The 25,305-nt window shown below is 48.1% G+C and overlaps 1 protein-coding gene across 1 annotated transcript; it reads left to right on the forward strand.

Moving 5' to 3' along the window:
• Positions 1–128: 128 nt before the first annotated feature.
• Positions 129–25,305, forward strand: TMEM201 (transmembrane protein 201). Its single transcript, XM_039563946.1, has 11 exons — positions 129–250; positions 5,686–5,806; positions 6,348–6,542; positions 7,986–8,162; positions 8,774–9,153; positions 9,523–9,726; positions 18,035–18,252; positions 18,459–18,530; positions 20,097–20,387; positions 20,536–20,667; positions 21,084–25,305. The coding sequence occupies exons 1-11, from the start codon at positions 177–179 to the stop codon at positions 21,179–21,181; spliced, it is 1,962 nt and encodes a 653-aa protein (XP_039419880.1). The 5' UTR covers positions 129–176; the 3' UTR covers positions 21,182–25,305.

Here is a 25,305-nt window from a genome sequence, read left to right on the forward strand (position 1 = left end):
CGCCCCCGCCGCCACGATCTCGGCCTTTGCGGCGCTGACTCACGGCGGCCCCGCCGCACGACTCCGGCCTTTCCGTGAGTCACGCGCCGCCCCCGCGGGCCGAGGGGCGGGACGGGGGGCGGCCGCGCCCCTACAAAGCGGCACCGCCGCCGCCGGGTCAGCGCGGCGGCACCGGCATGGACGGAGCCGGGCTGGGCGTCACCGCTTGCGCCGCGGCCGCGGGGCTGCTGCTCTACCGCATCGCGCGGAGGTACGGCCGGAGGGGCGCGGGGAGGGAGGCTGGGAAGGAAGGAAGGAGGGAGGGAGGGAGGGAAGGAGGGAGGCAGGGCCATGGCGGGATGCGGCCCGCGGCGGCGGGAAGGCGCCACGCGGGGCCCGGGGCCCGCCCGGCCGCCCCGCGGGGGTGGGAGCAGCGGGGCCGCTCCTGGAGAGCCCCGGGAGGGTCCGTGCCCGTCCCCAGAGCGGGTGTGCGGGGCAGGGCTCCCCGCGTGGTCGGCGGCAGGAGTGTGTGGGAGAATGGCTGGGTGCGTTCTTCCGTATCCCCGGGAATGGCTTTTGTGTGCCGGGCGAGCATCCAGGACGCGCTGCGCTGGGAGCGGTGAGTACGGGCATCGCTGCCCGCCCTCCGGCCCAGGCACTCCGCCGGGGGACGCGGCTCGGGGCGAGCGGGGTCTCCCCTGCTTGTTTTCTGACGTCTTTGAGGCAGGGAGAGAGAAGATCCTGCTCCTTTCTCTGGTTGATGTGGGGTGAAGGAAAGATTGCTGGGGAACAGGTCTGTAAAATAACAGCGCTGTTGGCACAGTGCTAGAACTTGGAGAGATGCCTTACAAGTCAAAATTATTGATTAAGGACCAGAATTCTCTGGTTACTAATTTCTTAATTGCACAGAACGTTCCTGGTCTTAGAACAAATTCAGACCAATTGAAAACCAGGTTTGAAAAGCATCAGGAGAGATGTCATGATTCAGATCTCGTAAAAGGAGAAAAGCTTAATTTGGCAGATTCTAATCTAGCATAGCATGATAGGAATGTAGGGATGTGTGGAATATAAGGCATTTCAGTCTTTATAGCAATAGACTTTGCAGTCTGCTTGTCTGTTAAGTGCTTCTATTGGAGACAAGCCAGTCCCAAGGGCTCCCTGTGTTAAGGTTCATTTCAAGTTTATGCTTTGCAAGAGAAGCGTATTCCTACATCCTCAATATGATGCCTGAGGTTTGCTCTAAAGCATCTGCTGTTTATTTAACCATATCAATGATCAATGGGACACTAGCCCATATATAAGACTTAGCATTTCTATGACAGATTTAGGGTAGCCAAGTAATCCAGGTGGCCTAAAGCAATCCCACTGAAGCAGGCAAGATTTCTTTGACCCAGTTGAGGCTAACATGCCTTTTGAGGGAGGAGATTGGATTTGTTTTGCTCAGGTTCATTAAAAGGTTTCTGGAATGGAAAGCATTTCTCCCCAAGTCCTTGAAGACTGCTGGTAAATTCTTTCAGGTGACCTTGATAATTCTTTGAGGCTACATGTTTGTATTTCTCAGTACTATCCTGATACTTCCACATTTCTTAGTTCTGCCTTAGTTAAATGAATCTTCCATAGCCATCAGAAGGACAGCATAATAAGGGACACAGACATGATGTCAGGCATGGATATGATGCTGCCTTTGCTTTTTGTTGATCAAGGAGATAAAAGATTTGATGTCCAGATATGCACAGAACCTGGGGGTGGTTATCACTGGGTCTGTGTCCCTGCCTGGGTCCACTGGGCACCTTTTTTCTGGTTGAGAGATCACTAAGTCTGGCTCTTGGGAGAGGACAAGCTGCTTTGTAACTTACAACGCTGTACTAGAAATTTGGTCTCATGGCTAAATCTTGTCTATAGGTGCTAGTTCTGAGCAAATGCATCTATATCATAGTTCACCTGCTGGAGTCTAGGCAGCTGTGATGTGTTTTTCTTGCACTGGAAAATGGGGGTTAGTGTTGGGTCTGCACTGACAGACCCCTTTACTGACAGGCGATGGACATGGGCACAACCTAGAGTTTGGCAGCTGTTATCTGCCACCCAGGAGCTTCCTTGCCAGGGAGCTGAGCTCTTAACCCAGTTGTGCCGACAGTGCCGGGCCAGGGCTTGGTCTGTCCAAGTGCCCCTAGATGTCGTTTGATCAAAACTGATCTGTGCAAAACAGCCCCTCTTCCCCATGTGCTTTTTGTTCAGATTTGCTGGCATAGACATATGAATAACTGCTTCGTAATCCAGTTGTGCCAGAGTGAAGACTGCTGCTTTAAATACCTTTAATGGAAAATTGGGTTTTTCTTCTAATCCTTGGCAGAGAATGAGGATAATCCAGCGAAGAGCTGCACATCCACCAGTGGTCTCTTTCAAGACTATAGAAGAGTAAACATCTTCATCTTCTCTCTTAGTAGTAAAGAGGGTGGGGAATAGATGTAAATAAAAATATTTATAAATCCAGTTTATTATTACCAGCACTTATAAGGGGACTGTTGTTGTGGCAATCCATTAGAAGCATGGACTTCAGCATGACCTTAAATGTGTGTATAAATGAGGAGTAATGAAGAGTGCTGGGAGTTGGAAGGAGCCTAGGTTCCTCCTTACGTTACATGACAGACACAAACTGGTTGCTAACCAGTGTTTGTCAATGGGACCTGCAGAGCTGCAGCCTGATTTTTGTGAGCAAAATAACGGAATCCAGTAGCTTCTCACAAAGGAGCATTTTGTCATATTATCTGAGCAATGTCAGCATTTAGGTGTTGATCTCATAACTGAGTTTACTGCAGGTATTTTCTCCTCAATTTTGTCTTAAGCAAATACTTTCTACCTGCAAAACAATTTGTCCAAGCCTGGGAATATTTTCTGAGCCTGACTGGGTGTGCAGGTTACACATGGAGTTAGCACAGCAAGTCAGCTGTGAATGGAATCTCTCTGTGCTGCAGGTAACTCAATTACTTCTTGTTGCTCAGGTTTTTGGTTGCTGGGAGGTTCTCTGTCCAGTGAAGCTGGTTCAGATTGGTACAGTGGTAGATTATAAACTCCTCAGGGGTGATTTGCCTTTCATTTTGCAAGGGATTGAGCGCACGCTAAAGGCTTGGGTTTGTGTTGTCAGTCTCATACCAGGATCTGACTTCAAAAGCAGTGTGTGCTTTAGCTCACTGCCCTCAGCTGCTGCCTGAATTCAGTCAAGGTAAATATAGCTCCAAAGTAGTTAAATCTGTATTTGAGAGTCTTTCCAAATGCAGAACTTGTTTTCTGTTTTTTTTCAGTCCTGCCCAGTAACTAGAAAATTAGCACCCTACCTACATGTTCTTGCCTAAATGACCTTTTTCTCCCCTTGTTCTTCTTTTTGCGTGCACCAGATTGGGAATTTGGGATTTTTTTGCACCTATTTCTATGGCAGCAGATTATAGGTTCACAAAAGGAAGTATTACTGCCTTTTATCCTAAATAATCCAGGATGTAGCCATTTCTTTTGCATACATTGTCAGAATGAAGTGCTGCTACTTAATCCTTGGTAGTACTTCCTGAGCCTCAAGAGCGAGAAGGGAAATCCTGTTTGGAAAAAGATGGAAAGGTCTCGAGTATACTGAGGATTTGGTCTTTGATATTAGCAAGTTCTCAGGTAGGGTTTGGCATTGATGGTTTTTGCTTTATAGCATGACTGCTTTATTCATTTCTTTGCCAGTGCTTTCCGCTCATTATCCTTGAAATCAGTGCTTCTACCTCTGTCATGTCATGGAATTTAGAGCCTGGGGGTGGGTAGAAGCTGAGGGGTGGTGTGTCTTATTTCCGTGGGTGCCAGAGGATGGTGCACAGCGGCGAGAGGGAGGGGTTGTGGCAGGTTCTGCAGTACCTGGGACCTGGGCAATAACCTCCCTCAGAGTTCAGGCTGTGCCCTAGGAGCAGCAGGGTTTGTGTTCTGGGGGCTGAACCCTACATGTTATATTTGCACAGCTTTTACACCTGTGACAGTGAGATTGAACCAATACAACAGGTGTTGTTGTCCACCCTTCACGTGGCTGCTTTGGCATGTGCTTGGCTTTTGGACAGCGGTAGCTCGTGGATAACTCAGACTGTCGACCTAGATTTGTCTGCTTTAAACTCTGGGTTGGTTTGGGGGTTTTTTTTGCCTGTTAGTTTTAGCAGTGGTATTTTTAACTCGGATCAGTTGAGCCCCCTTGGCAGTGAAGAAAGTTGAGCAGGGAATATTCATTTTAAGAGGAGTGTGGGTGTTTGCATCTATTTTGAGATGAGAATCTGTCATCCTAGTAGCTCCAGCCATTTTCTTTCAGCATCTGGCAGGGAATCCTTTGTACATTCTGGCTTTTCAGTGCTTCATTTCAAGCATATCCTCATTGTTAGTGCCTGAACAGGAGGCTCGGACATTGCTTGAGGGTTTGATATTTTATGAACCAAGTTTCAAGGCATGGTCTATGGAAATGGGAAAAAATGTCAATTGTAGAGATCCATCTAGAGAGGTGATGGCTGAGAGAGAAGACCCCCCCTGGCTGTTTGGTTGCAGGGTGCCAGGCAACACTTCTGCAGCATTCAGATGTTTCAGCAGCAGAGAACATTTCCCACAGCTGGGAAAAGTTGCTCTCAACTGGGAGCACTTTGGCTACTGTTAGCTGCTCCCCAGGCCCTTGGTGAGCTCCCCTGCTCCATCGCCCTCTCTGCTGCTGCAGTGCAGCCACACAGATTAATAATTCCCTAGTGGAGCTGGGCTGGTGGCAGCTGGCTCCATCTGTCTGCGTAGATGCCATAGCGAGTCCTGAGCAGCTGCCCTCCCTTGGAACTGGGACTGGTTCTGATAAACCCAGACAGCTGGGCTGTGGTGCCTTGACCTGCCAGGAAGCTCCTCTTGGGGATTGCACTGTGTCGAGACAAATGCAGAGCTTCTCTAGCAGACAGGCTCAGGGGTTTGGGCCACTGAAGTTCTTTGCTCAAACATCTGTCACAACCTGTTGTGGTGGGGCCACGTCACAGCTGTTTGTCTGTACTGGCTGTTGTTTTAACAGGATTGCTTTAGAAAACAAGGGGCTCACGGATCAAGGTCATTAGTCTTTATCCCTTCAGTTCTAGTGCATAAAAGCAGGGGAAGAAATGTTGATTCCTCAGTTCCTTTAGTACTTAAAGTTGTGAAGAAACAGCTGTTCACAGTGCTGGAACCTCAGGATAATTTGATATGCCCTTGTCCTTGAAAAATTTTCTGCCAAACGGGGCAGATAGAACTGTAACCATGAGCCTGTTTCCTGGGTTTCTGAGCACTGTCACAGGCAGGTCTTGTGGATCCTGACTTCCTTCTCCTGGAATCCTGTGTATTAAGCATCAATTCTACTGCACCTTCTCATAGAATAACACTGCTGATTATGGAGAGGACTTGCACCCCCAAATATGCCCCTGAAAAACAGTGAAATGGGTAATTCACAAGGTTATTATTAAAATTCTGGCACGTCCATGGTACTAGAACAGGGGTATGATTGTCAGGCAGAATTTATTTCCACTTTAACAGTCCATCTTTTCATTGCTAAAATGACTACTCCGAGTCATAGCACTACGCACATGGAACGGGAAGATTGATTGTTTTCCTGCATTTCCCTGTTTGAAAGCCATTGCTTTCCTCTCCGTCAGCTGAGCTCAGTGCTCCTGCCTGAGACGTTTCCTCTCCCGACAGGAAGAAGCCCACGCACGTGTCGGTGAACTGCTGGTTCTGCAATCAGGACACGGTGGTGCCGTACGGGAACCGCAACTGCTGGGACTGCCCCAACTGCGAGCAGTACAACGGCTTCCAGGAGGTACGGGGAGCAGCAGCTGGGGATGTGCATGCCCTGGGAGCCCTGCTCCTCACTTGGGATGGTACAGCTGCAGGGCAGCTGAATGTCCAGCGGTTGGACAGCTGGCAGCTCTGCGCTGAGCACCCGTGGGCTCTGCACCTGAACTTGGAGAAAGAATCCACTGCACTGGGGTGTGCTGGCTAGAGAGACCAAGGCAAATTTTCCTCTCTTGCTTTAAAGGGCAAAAGTGGCCTTGACATATCTCTTAAGAATACTCTTTTTACTATATGGAACAATTCTTCTCTGGTTTTGTATCCCGTTAAATAGCAAGGCCTGTCTTAAGCTGAAATCCAGCACCACCAGCTACTTGTGATAGGTGTGCAGGACACTGGAGATGGGGCGAAGATTTGAAGCATTTTGTCTCTTTTTTTACTTACTTATTTTGTTACGTAGGTGAATGCTAATGAAATGTAGAGCTGCTGACAGAGCTTAGGGAATCTTACAGTCAACCTAGCTTTGATTTTATGATGGAATGTTTGCTTTCCCCCCTGCTTTTTGTCAGAATGGAGACTACAACAAGCCCATCCCTGCCCAGTACATGGAACACCTTAACCACGTTGTGTCGGGCAGTCCGACTTTCTGTGACCCCGCCAAACCGCAGCAGTGGGTGAGCAGCCAAATTCTGCTCTGCAAGAAATGCAACAACCATCAAACCATGAAAATCAAACAGCTGGCTTCATTCTCACCAAGGGAGGAGGTAAGTGTTCGTTAGGGACTGCCAGTCACTGGAGAATGTTTGTCCAAGGCATTCCCATCCGTGTATCTGCTGTTCCTGCTCTGTTCATTCCATGATGCAGCCCAGTAAGCAGGAGAGAGAGCAGTTTCTCAGTGTGCTGTGGAATGATGCTCCAACAGTCTTCAGAAGCACTGTGTGGCTCCAGTGCAGAGAAGTTCACTGATTAGTGTTGCAAATTTACCTAATTCTACTTCAAAGCTGGAATGTACCCCTGTTCTAGATGAGCACTGGAAATTGAAGCTCGAGCCCAAAACATTTCTGAGATCATCTTACAACTCTGGTACTTCCCATGGCTGAGTTTATGGGATCTGAGAGGCACAACAGCCCACAATAAAAGCCTTAATAGATTTTGTTTTCCTGAGGCCCTGGCTGTTCTGCTCTGCATTTACTAGTGAAGTAGGAGAGGAATCCTCTGCAGCCACATAATTTCCCTGGTTAGGCATCTGTGCCTAGAAGGGCAAAGGGATTTTGCAGTTACAGCAACAGGGTTTCCTGCTGAGCAACTTCTTGGCCTTCCCATTACTTGATATACATGGAGGATGGGATAGTGGGGTTTCTCCTTCACAGTTTTATGGCTCCCTAAAGTTTCATGCAGAGAATTTTGTGCTGCACTCCGTAGCCTTCAGCTGTGGTCAAGCCTTGGGGTTACACTGAGCTGTAGTGTGATGTATCCATCCTCTGGTTTGCCTAATCCAGTCTGCTTTGTGTAATTGTAATGGGTTTAATAAGAATGACTCCCAGAGAACAGATTGAAATTTGATCATGATAAATGAAAATATCTTTGTCTGATGCCCTTTCTCAGCTTTATTTCTAGTCCCTGCCTCTTGCCAGACCTATCCAGTTGCTCAAGTACTGCCAGCCTTTGGCCCCTTTTTTGGCATTCAGTGAACTGCAGTGCCTGTGCCAGCTGAGAAACCTGGGACTGTGTTATCCACGAGTGTGCTTGGATAAGGGTGTCAGTGTGACAGCAGAGGCCTTGCACAGCAGGGCTGGCTGTTCCAGGGAGGGATGAGCCTGGAGTGAAGGAGCAACAGGTATTTTGTGTCCCTTCATTTGAGGAGAGGAAGAGTAATTCTAGTTATTTGTGTCACCTATGTGGAGTTCATAAGATCTCAAAAAAGACAGCAAAATCGGGCACAGAAATTCAGCATGCTGATACTGGGCCACAGCTGCCTCCTCCAAGGCTCTTTTTTGCCATCCCTTCTGGGACATGGAGGCTGGGTCAGCTCTGTGTGAAGCTGGTTGTATGCCTGGCCTGCAGCTTGGTCACTGCCCAGGTCTGGTTTCAGGGAGCTGTCCCTGTGAGACTGGAGTCATGCTTTGTCCACCTGTCGATAGCAAACATGACAACTGGTGAGGGACCTGCACTTCTCACCTACTTTCCCCCTCCTGCTCTCTCACCAGGGCAAGTATGACGAGGAGATTGAGGTGTACAAGCACCACCTGGAGCAGACCTACAAGCTGTGCCGCCCGTGCCAGGCTGCTGTGGAGTATTACATCAAACACCAGAACCGGCAGCTGCGGGCGCTGCTGCTCAGCCACCACTTCAGGCGCCGGGAGACGGACAAGAGCTACAGCCAGGTACGTGGGGACACCTGAGGGACTTCAGGGGCAGGGACAGAGAGCTTTGTACCGCTGCACCTGGCTCTGCAGCTGGGAAAGGGAGGCAGCAGCCCTGGGGCTCTCTAGCCCTGGGAGCTTGGGGGTGTGGTGGCAGTTTAGAAGAGCACAGGAGTGTTGCCACAGATGCTCCTTAGTTTGAGGTTTTCCCCTTGCTGGTGTCATTCAGTGCAGTTGCCAGAAGGTAAGTCTAATGTAATAACAGAGTGGAAGGAAAATAATGGGACAGGCAGAGAAGGGGAGGTAGGGAAGCCAGTTTATGAGTGCAGTGCAGGAAATTACAGAGTACAAGGGGAAGAAAGAAAAAAAGGACAATGGGAATTGAATTATGACCTTCTCGTTGTTTCACTGCCCTGCCTGACCGTGGTTTCTGCTCATATCTCTGCTGTTTCTCCTTGCTAGTCTACAATAATCCCATGTGGTGTCGGCCCAGTACAGAGACTTAGAAGGACTTGAGCAGAACAGTCCAGTAAACCATACAGTCTGGAAGTGTTTCTTTCCTACAGCACCGTTTCAAAACCTTGCTGCAGTTTGTTCAGCTTCTGACAAGGTGTTTCTGTCTCCCTCTGCAGAATTTGTGTTCATCCTCGTCTTCCACTTCCATCACCACACCAGCTCAGGTGATACTTCTGCGGTTCCTGGCCTTCCTCAGCTGTACGTTCCTGGTTCTGATGGCCTTGTACGGGTCGGGCGACCCCTTCTCCCTCAGCACAGCCATCCCTGCTGCTGTCCCCTCTGGCCCTGTGCGCAACAGGACTGGCACGAGCCCCCGTGCAGGCGGGGGCAGCGAGGGCTCGGTGAGGGGCTGGCGGGAGCTGCTGCGCCTGCTCCCGGAGCGCGTGGTGGAGAACCTGAGCGCGGCGTGGGCCTACGGCAAGAATCACCAGATGGCAGTGGCCGTGCTGGGGCTCTTCACCTGCCTGCTGGCCATGTTCCTGGCTGGGCGCATCAGGTGGGTGTGCTCAGCTTCTGTCTCACTTCAAACTGCTCTACTGGGAGCTGTCTAGTCCTGTGTTGCCTCGGTGATCCAGGGGTAAACATTTTCCAGAATGGGACGCGTAGTACTGCATGCCTTGATTGATTCAATTTAAGCTTGAATTACTGTGAATGAAAAATTGCCTGTGCAGCTCTGGTAGAAAGTGGAACTGATCTACTCAGACACTTGCCCAGCAGCAGGCAGGGCTGCACATGATGTGCTGTAGTCGGAGGCAGTACAGAACCTGCTCAGTCTGGCTACCCTCTCCACCTTCCCTCTCTTTCCTCAGGACCGAGCTGGTTCAGTGGTGTTGAAACCCTTGTTTGGTTTCTTTTCCCGTCGCAGGCTCCGGCGAATCGATGCGTTTGCCTCAGTCCTGTGGTTCGTAGTGATGAGTCTGCACTTGGCCGAGAGGTACCTGAAGGTGGACACGCCCAGCTGGCTGGACACGGCCAAGTTTGGCACCACGTCCCTGTGCTGCCTGGTGGGCTTCACCGCAGCCGTGGCCACGCGGAAGTCAACGGGCCAGCGGAGATTCCGGCCCCGAAGGTCAGAGCCAGAGCAGTGACGCTGGGGGAAGGAGGAAAAAAGCCTTGTGAACTCTTTGTGACTGGTGCTTCTCTCTCCTCTTGTTATTTTCCCTTCCTCTGTTTCTCTTTTTTAAGAATAGATAAGCAGTGAAGATCTAGTCTTCCTTTTTTTATATATAAATATATATATCTATCTACGCAGATGTATATATATGTGTGTGTAGATACATATATATGTAATTTTTTCCCCATCCTTGCTTACCACTGTGCTAGCTGCTTGGAGCATTTCCACTGCTAGCCATGGAAGCTACTCGTGCTGCCTCCATTCTCCCTTCCTCCTGCATTCTACATCAGCAGCACAAATATCCAGCTTCCCCAAAGTCAGTTCTTCCAGCAGCTGCCTCACAAACTGCTCCATAAAATGCAGCCTCCTCCCCCTTCTGCTCCTCCAGCCAAAGAGAGATTCTGGCTCCTCCTGTCCTCCTGGTTCTTCTCACTGCCTCTCCATCCTTAGCCACTCACAGAGGAACCCTCTGCCCTGATCCACCATGGGCCCCAGGCCACCTTCACTTTCCTAATGGTGCTGTTCATTTTAATTTGGAACTGATGGGAACTTGCCTCTGGATTTGGAGTCCTCGTTAACGCGTGCTGTGGTGCCCAGGCACGTGAGGAGGGGACCACACAGAGCCCATAACCTGGTTCTCCTTGCCTTCCACTGTGTAGCATCACTTACCTGCGTCCTGTCTCGCTCTGCCCTTCTCCTGGCTCCTGTTTTAAATGGAGAAGTGTCCTTAAGTGCTTTTGACTGGAACTTCATTAACTTATTCAAAAAGGTGCTTTAAAAAGTCATGTAGCTCAGGGTGTCTTAATACCTGAAAGTATTCAGCTGTTTGAGGTTAAATTTTCAGATTTACCAGTGGTTGTTGCTTTCAATGCCAGCTTTCTTTGGGTTTTTTACCCACCTGCTCCCCGAGCAACATGTGTGTACAAGCACAAGTGGATAAAAATGCATTTGTTCCTCCACTCCTATAGCATTAGAAAGAGAAAAAATATGGGACTGACAACCTTATGCTGTGATATCTGCTCAGCTTTCATTGTACATCACTACTCAGTCAGTGTTTATTGCTGAGAACACAGATGGGAAGGGTGTGCTGTAGGGAGGGGTGGGAGCTCTGCTGGGGGACTGCATGGCAACACAGATGTATTTTTTTGGTTCCTTGCAGGGCTTCTTTTTGTAGTCTGGCATTGTGCTAATACTGCTGAAAAAAGGTGTCTGGAAATTGTGACTTGGAGTTGAGTGCCTGGCAGTCCTCTGCTGAAAGCTGGGGTGGCTGGGTATTACTGTGTGGGGAGAAAGGAACTTCCAGCTGTTTGGGTTTTTTAGGATTAACTTGTTGGGGCCTCTTAGGATAAGCAGTCTGATTATCCTGCACAGTTGTTTGAAAGGCACTCCGCTGAGCTTCTCATACGGATTTTGGTCTTTCAAGAGGAAATAGCACTTTTAAAGAATGTCTGCTATTTTCTTCTGTTCAGAATAGCACAGTGGAACTCACCACCCTAATAGTCTGATACAAGATAATTGGGTGTCGTGATCTTCCAGTGCATAAACTATTAATAATCAGAATGGAGCTCTCACTGTGAAGTATCTGCAACTCCTACTGAGCAATGCAGACACTACTGGGTGCTGCAGATGCTGGTGAAATTAGAGGAGCTTTTTTAAAGGAAACAAAAACTGTCTCCTAGCTGTTTGTACTCACTGTTTCTCGAACCGGTGTTCATTGTGAAAGCGCAAAGGCAGCACTGCCAAAAGCTCTGAAATTCATTACCAATAAGCCAGGCTGAGTCATGGGAAGGTGCAGCTCCTGGCTGTGTGCCTGTAACTTGGCAAGGGAATGGCCACACAGACCTGCTGCCCACCTGGGCTCTCCTTTGGAACCTTTTTCTGGTGCCTTCAGAGAGCTGCAATATCCACCTTCAAGCTAACAGAACCTGGCTCCATTCTGGTGCTTGTGAATGATGCTGAGGGTTGTTTACTTACTTACCCACAAAAGGAATCCAGCACCTGCAAAGTCTGTTTCCATCTTCCATGTTCCCATCACTTGTCAATGCTGACCCAAAACATTTGTCTTCCAGCCCACAGGCGCAGGAAACCTTGAGCTATTATGGCCATTAAGTGAAATAAGGCATCCAGACTCTTTTTTAAATTCCTTCCTTCTTCCTGCTTCAGGACTTCCAAATTTTCCTCATAAAGTACATGTAAGAAAAGACTGATGTTTCTGTTTAGCTGTGATTGTCTTCTGCACTTACCTGTACAATTTGGATTGAAAGTTCCTCTTGCTGTTCTCCTGTGAGATGTGTCCAAGGATGGGAGGAGTCTCATGTTTGAAGGATATTTTGAGAAGGCTGAAACAAGGGGTGTGAGCAGCTGATGGTAATGTCATGCCTGATTTCTGCCAGCAGTATCCTTTTATTAATAAGAATGAAATGAATCTGTCCAAAGTTTCTTGCCCAGTAGTAAGGAAACTCTCAGTGGCAGCTTCTAAAGATGGCTGGCAGCCTCTTCAGATGTTTTATTTTCAGGAGCTGAAAGTCAAGGCTGTGTTAAGCTTCACTGTGTCCTGTTTCATATTGCCTCCTATCTCCTCTCAGTAGCTGTTTTCCTCCCCTCTTTTTAGGAGCACTTTGGTTTTTTCTTTCAATTTAAACTTGGCTCATCTTCGAGCTCCCTGGAGTCAGGCGCCTTTTGTGATGTTCTGCTCTTAAATGTTATATTTGTTTACCATGCCTGTTCTTTTCTCTTATTCTCTTCTCTTTTTCCCTGTGCAGTGCTGGGATGGGATGGGGAGGATGCACACTAAATATTGGGAGCAGGCAGTTGGTAGAACTGTGGGAAGGAGAGGATTTACACTGTGAAGCCTGAATAATCCTGTTGAGGAATATTTTAGCTCTGTTTGCACAGCAAGGGCAAATCTGTACTGAGTTTAAAGTCCTTTAATCTGGGAGATATGTTAACTGCCAGTGACATACAAGCAAGAAATCAGTTTGTCTTCGCTTTATGCAGATTAATATAAATGAAGTATATTTACCAGTTGCACTGATTTATATGTCCGAACAGCAGAAACCTACTTTGTTTTACAACCAAGCTGTACAACTGATGTCTGTGGTGCTTCGTTCACAACTTACAATTGAAGAACTTTACTGCTTGTAATTGGGAAAATTTCAAAGGTGAAACAAAATAACACAATACATATTGAAGTGGGGTTCAATTTTAATGCCAAAGAAGCTTTTGTTTTTGCTCAGGTGTCAGCTTATTTCCCCCACTTCTCATGCCTCAGCATGTCTGTGCTGCTGCTTCTAAAAACAACAAAAACCTCAGAGCCTCAAAACCAAACTTGCAGCAATTGAATTTTTGGTATTTAGAGACTCTGATGCTGACAGTCTCCTCTCTTTCTGCTTGCCTCACATGCTGTTGCTGATGGTGGAGGATGATGGATCTTTTGGGGTAAGGGAAGAAAGGAGAAGAAGGGTGGTTTTTGTCCAGAGGTGTTCTGATTTATAAAATGTAGCATTCAATCTGTACCAGTTGTGTCTCAGACAACGAGCCCTGCAGATGAGTCATAAATTAGCAGTATTCTACCATTGACTGTGGAAAAAAAAATAGTCAAACCACTGCTGCCTTTACTGAGACTGTTCTTGCCACACCTGATTTCAAAGCCAAATAGGCTGTTCTAGACACTGTCGTGCCATAGGTTCTGTATGGAAGGTGCTTTGCCTTTTTCACTCAGCAGATAGATACCATCTGTGTCATCGAGGTGTAGATATCTTAGGTACATCATCTAACTGCATGATTGCTTGTCCCACAGCGAGTCCAGCAGGAGAAAATGTGTGTTTTGGTGCACAGTGCTCCTGTCCTGTGCAGCTGAGGTGCTATTTTGTGTGACACATTTCCTTCTGCTGGGTGGGATAAGAGCTGACAAAGGCTTGGTAACTAACAACCACAGCTGCCACAAAATCATCCAGAACCACTCGGTCAGTGCTTTGAGCTTCTTGTTCTCCCTGAGCTGGGCTCTTACTTCAGGCCACAGAGGAACACGTGGTAACCTGTGGTCTCCAGATGCAGTTTTGTTGCCTGAGGATTCTTGCAGCCATGCAGGCCAGAGCATGCAAACATCTTAACAATATTAGCGGGTTTTAGCCCAAAAGCCCCTAATTCGAGGTGCTGCTTTTTCACACGGACCATGTGTCTGGACCAGGGGATGGTACAGCAGAATAGAGCTGAGGTGCTGAGGGATTGTTAGTGGGTTTGTGTGTCACTTGAAATCACATCTGCTCCATCCCCAAGTGCCTGACTCTGGCCCTCAGTGGCTGTGGCTGATCTGCCAACTCAAAATCTTGTACCCTGCCCAGCAGAACCAGATTTATAAAGGGGCCAGTGTGGGTTCATTAAGTGCCTTTCCCTGGACAAGATCTGGGACAACACTGTGTTGCTTTGCTTTGGTGGAACCATGGCTGCAGCACGGCACAGCACTGCCCATGTGTCTGCCAGGCCAGTGCTTTTGTCCTTCCTGTGCCCCCACTGAGTGTGGCAGGGCACAAGAGGAGCTAAAATTTCTGAGCAACTCCACAGGGGGGTGAGGGAGAACCCAGAGGTAGCAACCAAGTCAGCATCTCTGCTGCTGCTGCTTCTCTTCTTCCTGAGGCCCTCAGTGCATGCAAACTGACGCCTTTGTGGCCCTTCACCATTCTAAATACACTGTATTTATATCCAGTTCTTTCCTTTCTCTTAACTCCTCCTTTCCTACATCCATGCTTTGCATGTCCTGGTGAGCCTGGGTGTGTCAAAGGGTGAGAACATGTGGGGCTATAAAAACGGTGTAGTGGCTTTTTATTTTGACTTTATGGATATTTATCAAGTGCGCTGAAATTATGTGAAGCTAATAATCATGCTTAGATACTATGGGAAGTATGTGTTGATGTAATGTGGACAAAGTATTTATGCTCTTATAAAAATTAATATAATTAATAGCCAGATAATTGCTCCAGACTGACTGCACTCATGAAAGCTGAAGGGGGCTGTGCTATATGGCTTTGCTTTGGTTTTCAGAGATGCTTTTGAAATTGTGTGCTGTCACATAGAACCTGCCAGTTCCTTCCAGGTGTGCTGTCACCTGCAGGTACACTTGGCTCTTGGAGCCATGGCAGGTGCTCTCCAGTGAAAGGGACGGTACTCAGTCCTGAAGTCATCCCCTGTAAAGCCTTGTTTGGGACCAAAGCTCTTGAGTGCACAGGCAGGAAGAGGTTCCCTGAACATTTTTGGCATGCCAGCAAGTCTGGATTTGTGTAGACAAAGGATGTGCATATACACACACACACACCTCCCCACTTTGTGCCACCGGCTAGGGGGAAAGGCACAATTGATGCCGAACATCTGTACTCCAGAAGATGCTAGTGCAGGACATGGCAGCTCTAATTCAACCCTCCTTTTAGTCCAAAGCAGGACACCAGGCAGGAGACAAGAATTCTTACTCTTGGCAGCTGAAGTTTCTAGCTTTCTAAGTCACATATCAAAATATTAATGTGTCTGAGACCTGTGCCCATTTTAGCATTATTCTCCCTTGTCCTCGTGCCTGTTTTTTATTCCTGTAATGCTCTTTACCCCTGGTTCTGTGAATTTGGCTGGAGGCACAGGCTGTGGCCCTGAGTGAGGAGGTGCAGCAGGGCAGAGCAGTGTCAGGGCACACAGTGTGCTGCTCCCCAGCCAGTAACCCTGTTGCTGGGGTGACAGGGATCTGTTCTGCACCCACTGCCTGGGGAGAGGGGCTGCTGTCCATGGGTAGCCCCCAGCTCAGTTCTGAGGAGACATTAAGGCCAGAGGAAACATTTCACCCCCTGACTGACACATTGCCCCTGACTGCCCTGGGCAGATCAGACGAACCTGGGCACATCCCCCAAGCTGCCTGCCTGTGACTGCATCTTACCTTCTTACTTCATGGACTGAATTATCTGATAGAGCAGTGGGTCCCTCTGCAGCCTGGCCTGCCCCGGGCTCTCCCATGTCTCCCTCTGTCCCAGGGCTGATGCAGCATCTCTGGTAGAATGTGCATTACAGAGGCACACACGTATGGTGGTGTCTGTGGATAACAGGGAGCTGTTGGGACACAGGAGGGGAGGCTCTGCTGGCAGGAGGTGTTTCTTCAGGACCGTGTACAGTCCCATACCGTGTAATACTCTACTTTAACCTTCTATTTATTTATTTTTTAAGTATCTGTGTAGCAGAGTTGTGCCCAAACTGTCTAGTAACATTGTGATCATTGTAAACACTAATTAAGATACCCAATTTTTGATGTTCACAATATCAAGTTCTGAAATAAACGGCTTCCAGGCCTTGACTATTTCCACAAGCTATCTGACTCCAGAGCCTTTTTTTTTCCTTCTTTTTTTTTTATGTTACTTTTTTTACTGTTGCCAGAGCCACTCTTACCATGTGATAAATGGCTTGAAGCCAAGACACAGTTGCAGTGCTCCATCCCAGGGCTGTGATATAGTTGCTTCCTGCCTTATGATCCTCTTAATCTCCTCACTTTTTTTCATCTGCTTCTGGAAGAAGTTTTAGTTCAGCTGCCCATTCTCAGGCATGAAGCACATTCCCATGAGAGCTTTTAGCAGCATCGAGCCCTCTTGACATGGCAGTGACAAACACTAAAGAGTGCAGACAACAGGAATGGGGTTTTGCACACTTAGGAGGAATTTGTTCAGAACAGATCAATATTTAAGACATACTTTGGTCAGCATTCAGTCCTAAGGCATTAATAAGCTATACATAAAATTCTTCAGCTCCTCTTTGCTAATGAGAAAAATTCCTTTTCTGGATGGTGCAAGTCAAATGATTCTTCACTACCCTGAGGATCTGGCTGCACTAACTTGGTGAGATTGAGAAGTGGGGCTGATGAGCAGCAGAGCCATTGGAAGCCTTGTCCAAAACAGTTACAATCCCAGGATTGTGGTTATGAGTGATAAATGAGTGTAGTATCATCCAGCCCTTTAAATGAAAGACTTCCAAAAGCCAATAAACCCGTTAAGCTGTTTTCTGCTGCTGCGAGGAGCTGTGTAAAGTTGGATCCTTTAGTCCAAAAACACAGAAGGTGCAAAGTTAGGACAAAAGAGCCTTGTTGCTCACAGGTGCTGCTCTGATTTGGCCCTCCACAGCCCTGCCACAGTGAGGGGTAGGTATCACTCTTTCTCCTATGATTCATATCAGTCCTGAGCTGCACTTCTAATTCCCTTTCCCGTTCATTTCCTCTTACAAAGGTGAGCTGGCACATCCATCTGTGTGTGTGGTGGGGCAGATGTGTGTGGGGTCACTAAAGGAATCCCCATGGATGCAGAGCAGGATGCCCTTTGCAGGTCCTCTGGAACCTGGAGAGGTTGGGCCCCTGGGGCTGCAAGACCAGCACATCCCTGGCTGCTGTTAGAGGCATTCCTGCACCAGGACCCTGCTTGGCTCACGTGTTCAGCCTCATTAAGCTGGTCAGGATTGGTGATGGCTGCCTCCTACTAGCAGATAAGTAGTTTATAAGATGCTTTAAATTGTAATCTTAACTCTAGAGTTAGCACAGCATAATATTGCTGCACCACCTCTTTAATCTCCAGGAGAGAATGACACGTGCATAAATCACCCCACAGTGCAAGGCTGAGATTTTCTTCACACTCTGATTTACTCCTGGCTTTTCTCTGATGGGAGAAAAGCCATGTAACCATATTGCTGCTCTCATCTGTCTCTGTTTCCATCAGAAGTGAGATTAAGCCTCCAAATACTGTATCTGCAAAGTCAGGTATCTCCATTTAGAAACAAACATTTCATACTCAGTTCTTCATCATGCTTTATTTGACAATTCTATTACCTGTTTCTGACTAAAAAATCTTACAGGGGATCATTGAGAGATTCTGATTCATATGATAGATTTTCTTCCATGTATTTTCATTCAGTTGTTAAAAATAATACAAAATTCCTGTATTTTCAACAGCTGGACTTCATAAAGCATTCTCTGGGTAATTTTCTCCAAGGTATTTGCACTGGAGTTCCTAAACTGTTCACCCTCTTTTCCACCCTGTATTGTGGGACAGGTTGGTGCACAATAATTTAAGTACACCTGAGCAGTTCTTCTTTTCCCAAGGTGTAGGAACATTCTCATAAACTCTTCAGCACTCCTGCACTGAAAAGTTAGTCCAGACCTGGTAACAACACCAAGTGTTCCTGCAAGCACAATGAGCGAGGCAGTTGCTGGGATTTCTCGTTGCTAAGTGTCTGTCATGCATGTCCTTTGCAGGTACCTCTCTGGGGACTCGATTACTGTCTTTCCCAGCAGCCCTGGCACAGCCTTCCCTTCACCTGCTACGTCTCTGTTTGTCCCAACACCACCCAGTATCCTGCACCTGACAAACCAGCAGCTCTTCAGGTCCCCACGCAGAACTTCCTCCTCCTCTCTTCCCGGCCGTCTCAACAGGGCGCTCTCGCTGGGCACCATCCCCTCCCTGGCCAGGGCAGGTGAGTGTGCAGGGGCCTGTCCCAGTGGGAATGGCACTGGAATGGTGCAGTGCTTCAGAAGGAAATGGGCTGGGAGGGATCCACACGTTAGAGTCCTGTTCAGGGCTGGCTGCTCCTGTGGCACAGAGGAGTATCCAACAGTAGGAGTTTGGGGTTTGGCAGTAGCTGAGCCAGCTGGGTTCAAATTGTTTCATTTTTGCTTTTAGATTCTGGCTACTTGTTCAGTGGAAGCCGACCGGCCTCACAGTCATCCCAGTCCAAGGAATCCCCCACATCAGGTACTGCTCTAGGCCTTCCAGAGCAACTGTCTTCGCAGGATTTGCACTGAGTGGGTTGAAACACATGGTCTGGTTGAATTCTTTCCTCCCTGCTCGCATTCCAGTGAAAATGTCCATTTTGCTGTTAGAAATGCTGCAGGGAGAGTCCCAGCTAAGAGTGGATTTGCATTAAAATCAGGTGCTGTGTGTGTTGGATGTTCTCCCTGGGAGAGCTCATGGGGCCATCAGTGAGACAAAACAAGGAGCCCTTTGCTAATTAGAGCTGAGTTGAGCCTGCTTGGATAGGAGACTTCAGCTGTTCCTAGGGCAGCTCTTTTGTAGCTTTCCCAGCAGAGTCCAACAGTTGGTAATTTGGCTGCCCTGGCTGCTCTGCCCTTCTGCTCCCGTGTCCTCCGTGACCTGTCTGTTGCCCTTCTGACCCAGATGGGTCCCTGGGCTGTCTGTGCTGCTGCCAAGGCAGTCACAGCCTGGGCCGGTGCAAACCTCCTGCATCCCAGTGCAAAGTACAGGTGGAATTTCTCCGTGTTTTGCAGTGAGGGGACTGTTGCGATCTGGTTTAAACCCAGAAAAGCAAAGCAAGCTAAGTCTCTGTGCATAAACTGGAAAGAACTTAGAAGGTTCAAAATATTCCCAGAAACGAGATTAAAATCAAACGAGGTTAGATGTTGATGGCAAAAAATGGATGTATTTTATTTAATAGTAAAAGAGAAGGGAAGAGAAAAGAAAGAGAGAAAAATGAAAAAAAGAAGTGTATGTGGGGGGACAGGGAGCGGTGATACGGGTTAGGTGGGAGCCCATCACCCATCTGAGGGTCCCAAGGACGTCTCGTTGCTCCCCTCCATCCGGTCTGCCGGCGGTGAGGGTCCCCCGTGGGCGCCGTGGCCACGCCGCCACATGCTGCCACAGCCGAAGGGTGCCAGAATTCCGTGGGTTAATGCACACTTTGGGCCAGGCGGGAACGCCCACGTGCCTCTCTTGCAGGGGCTGCCTTGACACTGTCCCTTGCAACACTGAGGGTCTGTGGCATCATCTCTGGTGCTCTGCTGCAGGGTCTGGGGGCCCCTGTGCTGGGCCATGTCACCCCTTCTGCTGTGGATAAGCTTCTGACCAGAGGCATTTCCAGCACACACTCAAAGCCTCTCCTCCCCTCACCCTTTGGTGGAGGGTCTGTGCCAGCCTGGCAGCTGATAGCCCTGGGGCTGTGGTCTCCACCTTGGAGGTGTTAAGCCCGTGCTCAGTGAATGTCCCAGCCCTGAGCTGTTCCTTTATCTTATCTTCATCAGCGAGCAGTGTCAGGCCTCACTCAGGGCCCCATTCAGGGTGTGGTAGTCTTCTTTGCAGCTTTTGTAATAGTTTTAAAAGCCCTTTAAGAAAATGTTTAAGTCATAAACTATACCATTTCAGTCTCTGACAGGGACTCAAAGAAAGAAGGAATTTTAGTACAAGGTGTATTGGTGGACATTTGCAACTCCCACTCCTTTTTCTTGTGGAACTGTTACAGAGCACTGTGCCTGTTGTACAGGGATGCTAACCGGCTGGTTTTGTCTGGTGGTGTTCCCGCTGCAGAGCCCTTCTCCCCGCTGTCCGGCAGCGGTGTCCCCTCCCGCATCCCATCCCCGGCGCCGTCGGTCGCCGGCTCCGTCACCTCCAGCTCGGGGTCCCTGCGCTTCCGCCGGCCCCTCATCAGCCCCGCTCGCCTCAACCTCAAGGGACAGAAGCTGCTGCTCTTCCCGTCGCAGAACGAGGCCCTGCTCACCCCGAGCGGCTCCGAGGAGCACACCCACTCCGACAGCAACATCTTTGCCCCCGAGCTGCCCGGCTTTCCCAGGAAGAACCTCGTGGAGCGGGGAGTGCCTGGTACGCTGCTGGTGCTGCACTCCTGGCAGGGCATTTGTGGGAAGGAGTTGGTTTGCAAGCACAGCCCCGCAACATCTAGGCCACAATAGACGGGAAACCTTCAGGAGAAGCCCAGGTGGTGAATTTTCTTATCTTTTTCTCCTTGCAGATATGAGATCTGCTGTGGAAGGGGGGAGTATTTGCAGTGATAATTCCATCAAAAAGGAGGATCAGTCATCACACTCGTCTACCTGTGTGGTAGACACAACTACCAAAGGGGAAGATTTGGCCGGCTGGAGAGGTGAGTGCAAGTCATGTGAGTGCTTCATGCATGTGTGAGCATTTCTGCAAGTGTAACAGATCTTTCCTGGAAATCAAATAAATAAGTAGTTGCAAAATGGACCTTCTTGCTATTCTAAGATCTTAACAAAGCTGTTCCTGTTCTTTGGACTGTCTGAAGAACACTGACAAAGGGCTAAACCAAGACAGAAGAAGAGGGGTGGGGATGCAGGTGTCGAGAGCATGAGATGAGATGAAGATAGAGCCAAAAGAGAGCAGAGGAGCCTTTCCTGACAGGAGAAGTGCTTCAGCAATTTCTGCTTGTGCTGAAAACACTGGGCAGAGAGAAATAGTACAACATATGCTCATTTTTATTTACCAGTTCTTTAATATCTCTTTGTACTATTCCCTTTTTTTCTCTGTGTTCTCCTCTTCAAGGTCGCTTTGGTGTCTCTGCTCTCCGGGGCCTGCTCGCCGTGAGCCTGACTCTCAATGCTGTCTTCACATCAGCCTATGTCTACAGGAGCCTGCGCTGATTTGTGCCAACACTCCCTTTCCTCTGGTTCCACCTGGTCCTGAGGAGACAAGAAGAATTCAACCATGGTTTCATGTCTAATGGCCGTGCCACCGCTGCATGCTGTTTTCTAAAAAACTACTGTACACTCAACTGTCATGAAAAGGAACCTGGGCAGCTGCTGCCGTCACTTCCAGGTAGAACATATCCCAGGATTGTCCCTAGAGATGGCAGGCAGAATTCTCAGCTCCAGTTCAAAGCAGGAGGCCAGTCCATTGGCCCACACTCGTTCTTTCAAAAGAGCTGACCTGAGACACAAGCCTGAAAATGCGTGAGCTGCGTTTTTAGGAACCTACCCTCAGCTCTTCTTTCTGACGTATTGACCTCGTGCTGATGGTGCTGGTAAAATGAGGAGAATTAGAACAAATGAGCTGTAGAAGAGGGATGGCTTAGTAGCTGGTGCTGGGCTGTGGCTACTGTGACAGCATCCCCAGCCTCTGCTCAGTGGTTCTCTTCTCTCTTCTCTTTGGCACTCTCCTCTAAATTGTCAGTGAACTTTCTTTAGTTGCCTTAAGCTTCCCTAAGCACATGGGTGACCTTGGCTGCTCTGTCATGTTCTTGCATCTTAGATGTCCTCGTGCTTCCACCTGGCCCTGGCCCTGAGGCCGCTTTCACCAGTTCCATTCTGGCCATGCTGGTTCTCAGCCCCGCTGTGTGTCCCTCTGTCCAGCCAGCTCTGTGTGTCCCCAGACAGACACCCTGTGCTGGCTGCATCAGAACCAGGAAGCCCATGCTTTGCTTTGCTTTGCCCAGGAGGCATTAATTCTGTTACTCTGAAGTGGGTAAAAAGAAAGGATGTTGGTGTGATTTGCACCATAGGCAAAGGGCTTCAGCTCACAGCTCTGCTGGAGTTTTCACTGAAGCAGTGAGTGGCAGAGCCTGTTCTTGCTGTAAATCGCACAAATCTGTTCTGTTAGAGGTAGGTGAGGAGCTGTCTGTATACATCTGTCCAGAAACCTGGCACCTCAGTCTGATGTTGGGATTTGCTAAGTAACTGTTTAAGATACTTCTTACTTGGTAAAATGCCCAGGTGCTCTCAGTGAGAAATGCTAAACCTGCTTCTGGACAATTCAGCCTTCTGGATAGATTCTTCTTTTCTAGCCCAAGGGAAGGAGTAGATTTTCAAAAGCAGCTCGTAATTTGGGTATTTCTGCTTTTGGGTGAGTCTTCAGCATTGCTTAGAATTCAGGGCCCATTTAGAGTATTGTCCTGAACACTCAAAATCATTTAGTGCATCTTAGGGAAAAAAAAAAAGAAATCCTGATCTTGATGTTTTGGTTCCTAAAAACCAAGTGCAGAGAGAAGATTCACCAGTGTGTCAAGAATACCTGGTGAGAAGAGAGTTGACTGGTATTAGCTGTGTATTTCCTGAAGTGGGACTCTGATCTATTAAGAGTTTTTCTGTTGTGTCTTCCTTTGGGCTCCTTTACCTCAAATTTCATTCCCCCACCCCACTGTCCTGTGTTTGCATCCTAAATTGGTGCTTACTGTGTCTTTCCCTCCCTTTCAGTTTGCTGCTGTTCCCTCTCTTGTGCTCTTGCATGTGCACAGAACGAAGTGTATCTGCTGCTGACCATTCTCTGCTCTGAACCTGAGAGTCACACCTCGCAGTGATGATCACCCTTTCCTTTCACTTCATTTCTTTTCTTGCATGCTTTAATTGAGTTCCTTCCACAGCCTCACTTGGTAGATCAGGGGAGCCATAGCCAGACTCTAATCAGCAGGCATGTGACAGCTTAAATGGGGCTTTACTGCTGCTGGTTCAAGCACTGAAAAACCAGTTGTCTCTTTGTGTTTTCCAAGCCTCCCTGCATAGTTTTAGCTTCCCACTTCCAGCTGCTGCTCCCACCCTCCCTGTGGGTGAGACTGGCCCTGCTGTGCCTCGCAGGGGAGGCCAGACCTGCACCCACACGTGCTGATCCGTGGGGCTGAGGAAAGGTCACTCCTGACTCTGCATCTCTCTCGGCCTCCTCAGAGAGCTGCTGAAGGCTGCACAGCCAGCACCTCCTGGACAAAGGCCTAGAGCCAGGAGAGACCTGCAGCACAATGATGTGCTGTAGATTGATGATTAATTCTATTGTAACTTGCATGAATTGTTCCTTGTAGCCAAACTGGACCCATAACCTTGTTGTAAAGAGATTTTTGTCCCTTTTATAGACTTTGCACACTCACTCGAGCATGTGTATGGGCAGGATGATGGCAGAGCGACTGCCAAGCTTCCCTTTAAACCTCTGCTCGCTGGGTTTCATGATGTTCTGGTGCAGTGTGTGACATCCCATTCACGGATCCTTGTCCTACTTAGAGGCCTCCTATACAGAGACAAGCTGCCAGAGAATACCGTGGCTTTGCTTGTCTTTGTCACCCAGCAGATGTACACTGTGACTTCGTGTATGCAAATCTCTCACTTTCACCTCCCAGCCTGCGCTGAGTTTTACCACCGCCCTCACCTGGATCCCGGTCTCGACCAGATTGCAATACCACCCTTCTCCTCCTCTCCAGCAACCCAGGAGCTGCAGCATCTCCACACGCCTCTTCCCACCCCCATTCCAGAGCAGGAACGCTGTAACCTGTCACTGCACCTCTGCGGCTGCTCACCGAAACTGTTCTTGGAAGGGAGTTTGGTGACCTTGTCCAAAGCAATAGAGAGACTTTGGATTTTATTACTGAAGAGGGAAGTTTTTCATTCTGGTGCTAGAACTCTCTCCCGTGGTGCTCTCACAGTTGTGAAGCCTTTGCTTGAGGAATACACGAGTGTGTGTGTGTGTGTGTGTGTGTGTGTGTGTGTGTGCAGATGTATAAAAACATTTGGAAGGTTTCTTCATTTCGGAAGATCTGAGCCCATGTTTGTCTTTATATTGTTGGCCTTAATCTAGCTCATAGATACTGTGTCTATCTTGCTGCTCTTTTCTGTACAAAGCTGGTTTGGAGGAAACAGAAGTTTATCTGGTCCCCCTGTAAAAATCTCTGTGACTGATGATGTTGATCTTCATACAGTGTCATTCAGGGGGAGATTTTATTTTTCTAATACTTTTCCTACTGTAAAAACTGTTGGAGTGTATGGAGCGGAAAAGATCTTTGCAAAATGGCCTGATAAAGATTTGAACATGACTTAATGATACCAACAATTAATGATCAGGTGGAGTATAAATTAGCTTTATTTCCAGACCTTTTCCATTTCCTACTTTCCATTGAAAATGTCCAGGTACTTTTCTTTGGATATGGGCTTGTTAGGCATGTTCTGAGACCTTGCAGATACTTTAGATGATTTTGTTGTTCTGAATTAGAAAGAATTTGTATTTTGGAGTCTGGTTCCAATTCTGCAGTCTGGGGAGTTTGGCAGATGTGACAAATATTATGCACATATCTATTTGATGGGATAGAGGGAATGGGTAGAACAAGTTGATGGTTCCTGAAGTTTATCATACCTTTTTACATAAAATCTTAGACATTAAATTGGTCACTGGGGGAAAAAAAACCTCATTGCTGGCATATGTAGGCCAGATTCACTGAATTTTAGGCTATTTGTTCAAGCAACATATTTGGCCTGTGAATGTTTGATTCCCACTCCCTGGGTGCTGGGAACGTCTGTAAAACACTGCTGAACTGGCTGGGTTCCTTGTAACAGGGCAGCTGGACTGAAGGGCTTGTGTTGCCTGTGGATGCTGCTGTTTTTTCTTCCAAGCACCATTCCTGGAAATAACGATGGTCTTAACCTCTCTCACAGACATTTGTTAAAAGGCTAGAATGGGCCAATTTGGCCAATACTTTTTTTTTTTTTTAAATATATGTTGCATCCAGAAATTATCATCACTGTGTTCTGGGGTGGGAGTAAGGTACAGAGTATTTTTGGATTGAATGGGTATCTAGAGAGGGTGAGGAGGACAATTTCAAGTCCTAAACCTTATTTCCTGTGAAAGACTGTATGTTATGTGTGTGTACTTCTTTGGGGAGCTCTATCACTGTACAGTTTAGTCAAAAGTGCTCCAAGGAAGGAGAAGCTGTTCCTCTGAGGTTTTTAGTTCATGCTTTGTGTTTAAAGAGGAATATTTTTCTTTAAAAAATAAAACCGGATAAGTTTTCACCTTA

This window comes from Corvus cornix, chromosome 21 (genome assembly GCF_000738735.6).
Source record: "Corvus cornix cornix isolate S_Up_H32 chromosome 21, ASM73873v5, whole genome shotgun sequence".
NCBI classification, from domain to species: Eukaryota; Metazoa; Chordata; class Aves; order Passeriformes; family Corvidae; genus Corvus; species Corvus cornix.

Bases quoted from the DNA above. Each gene is read 5' to 3' on its own strand.
- TMEM201 (XM_039563946.1), top strand. From the start codon at position 177: ATGGACGGAGCCGGGCTGGGCGTCACCGCTTGCGCCGCGGCCGCGGGG. The intron at 251-5,685 runs GTACGGCCGGAG...CTCTCCCGACAG, and splicing joins CTCTACCGCATCGCGCGGAG to GAAGAAGCCCACGCACGTGT. The intron at 5,807-6,347 runs GTACGGGGAGCA...GCTTTTTGTCAG, and splicing joins AGTACAACGGCTTCCAGGAG to AATGGAGACTACAACAAGCC.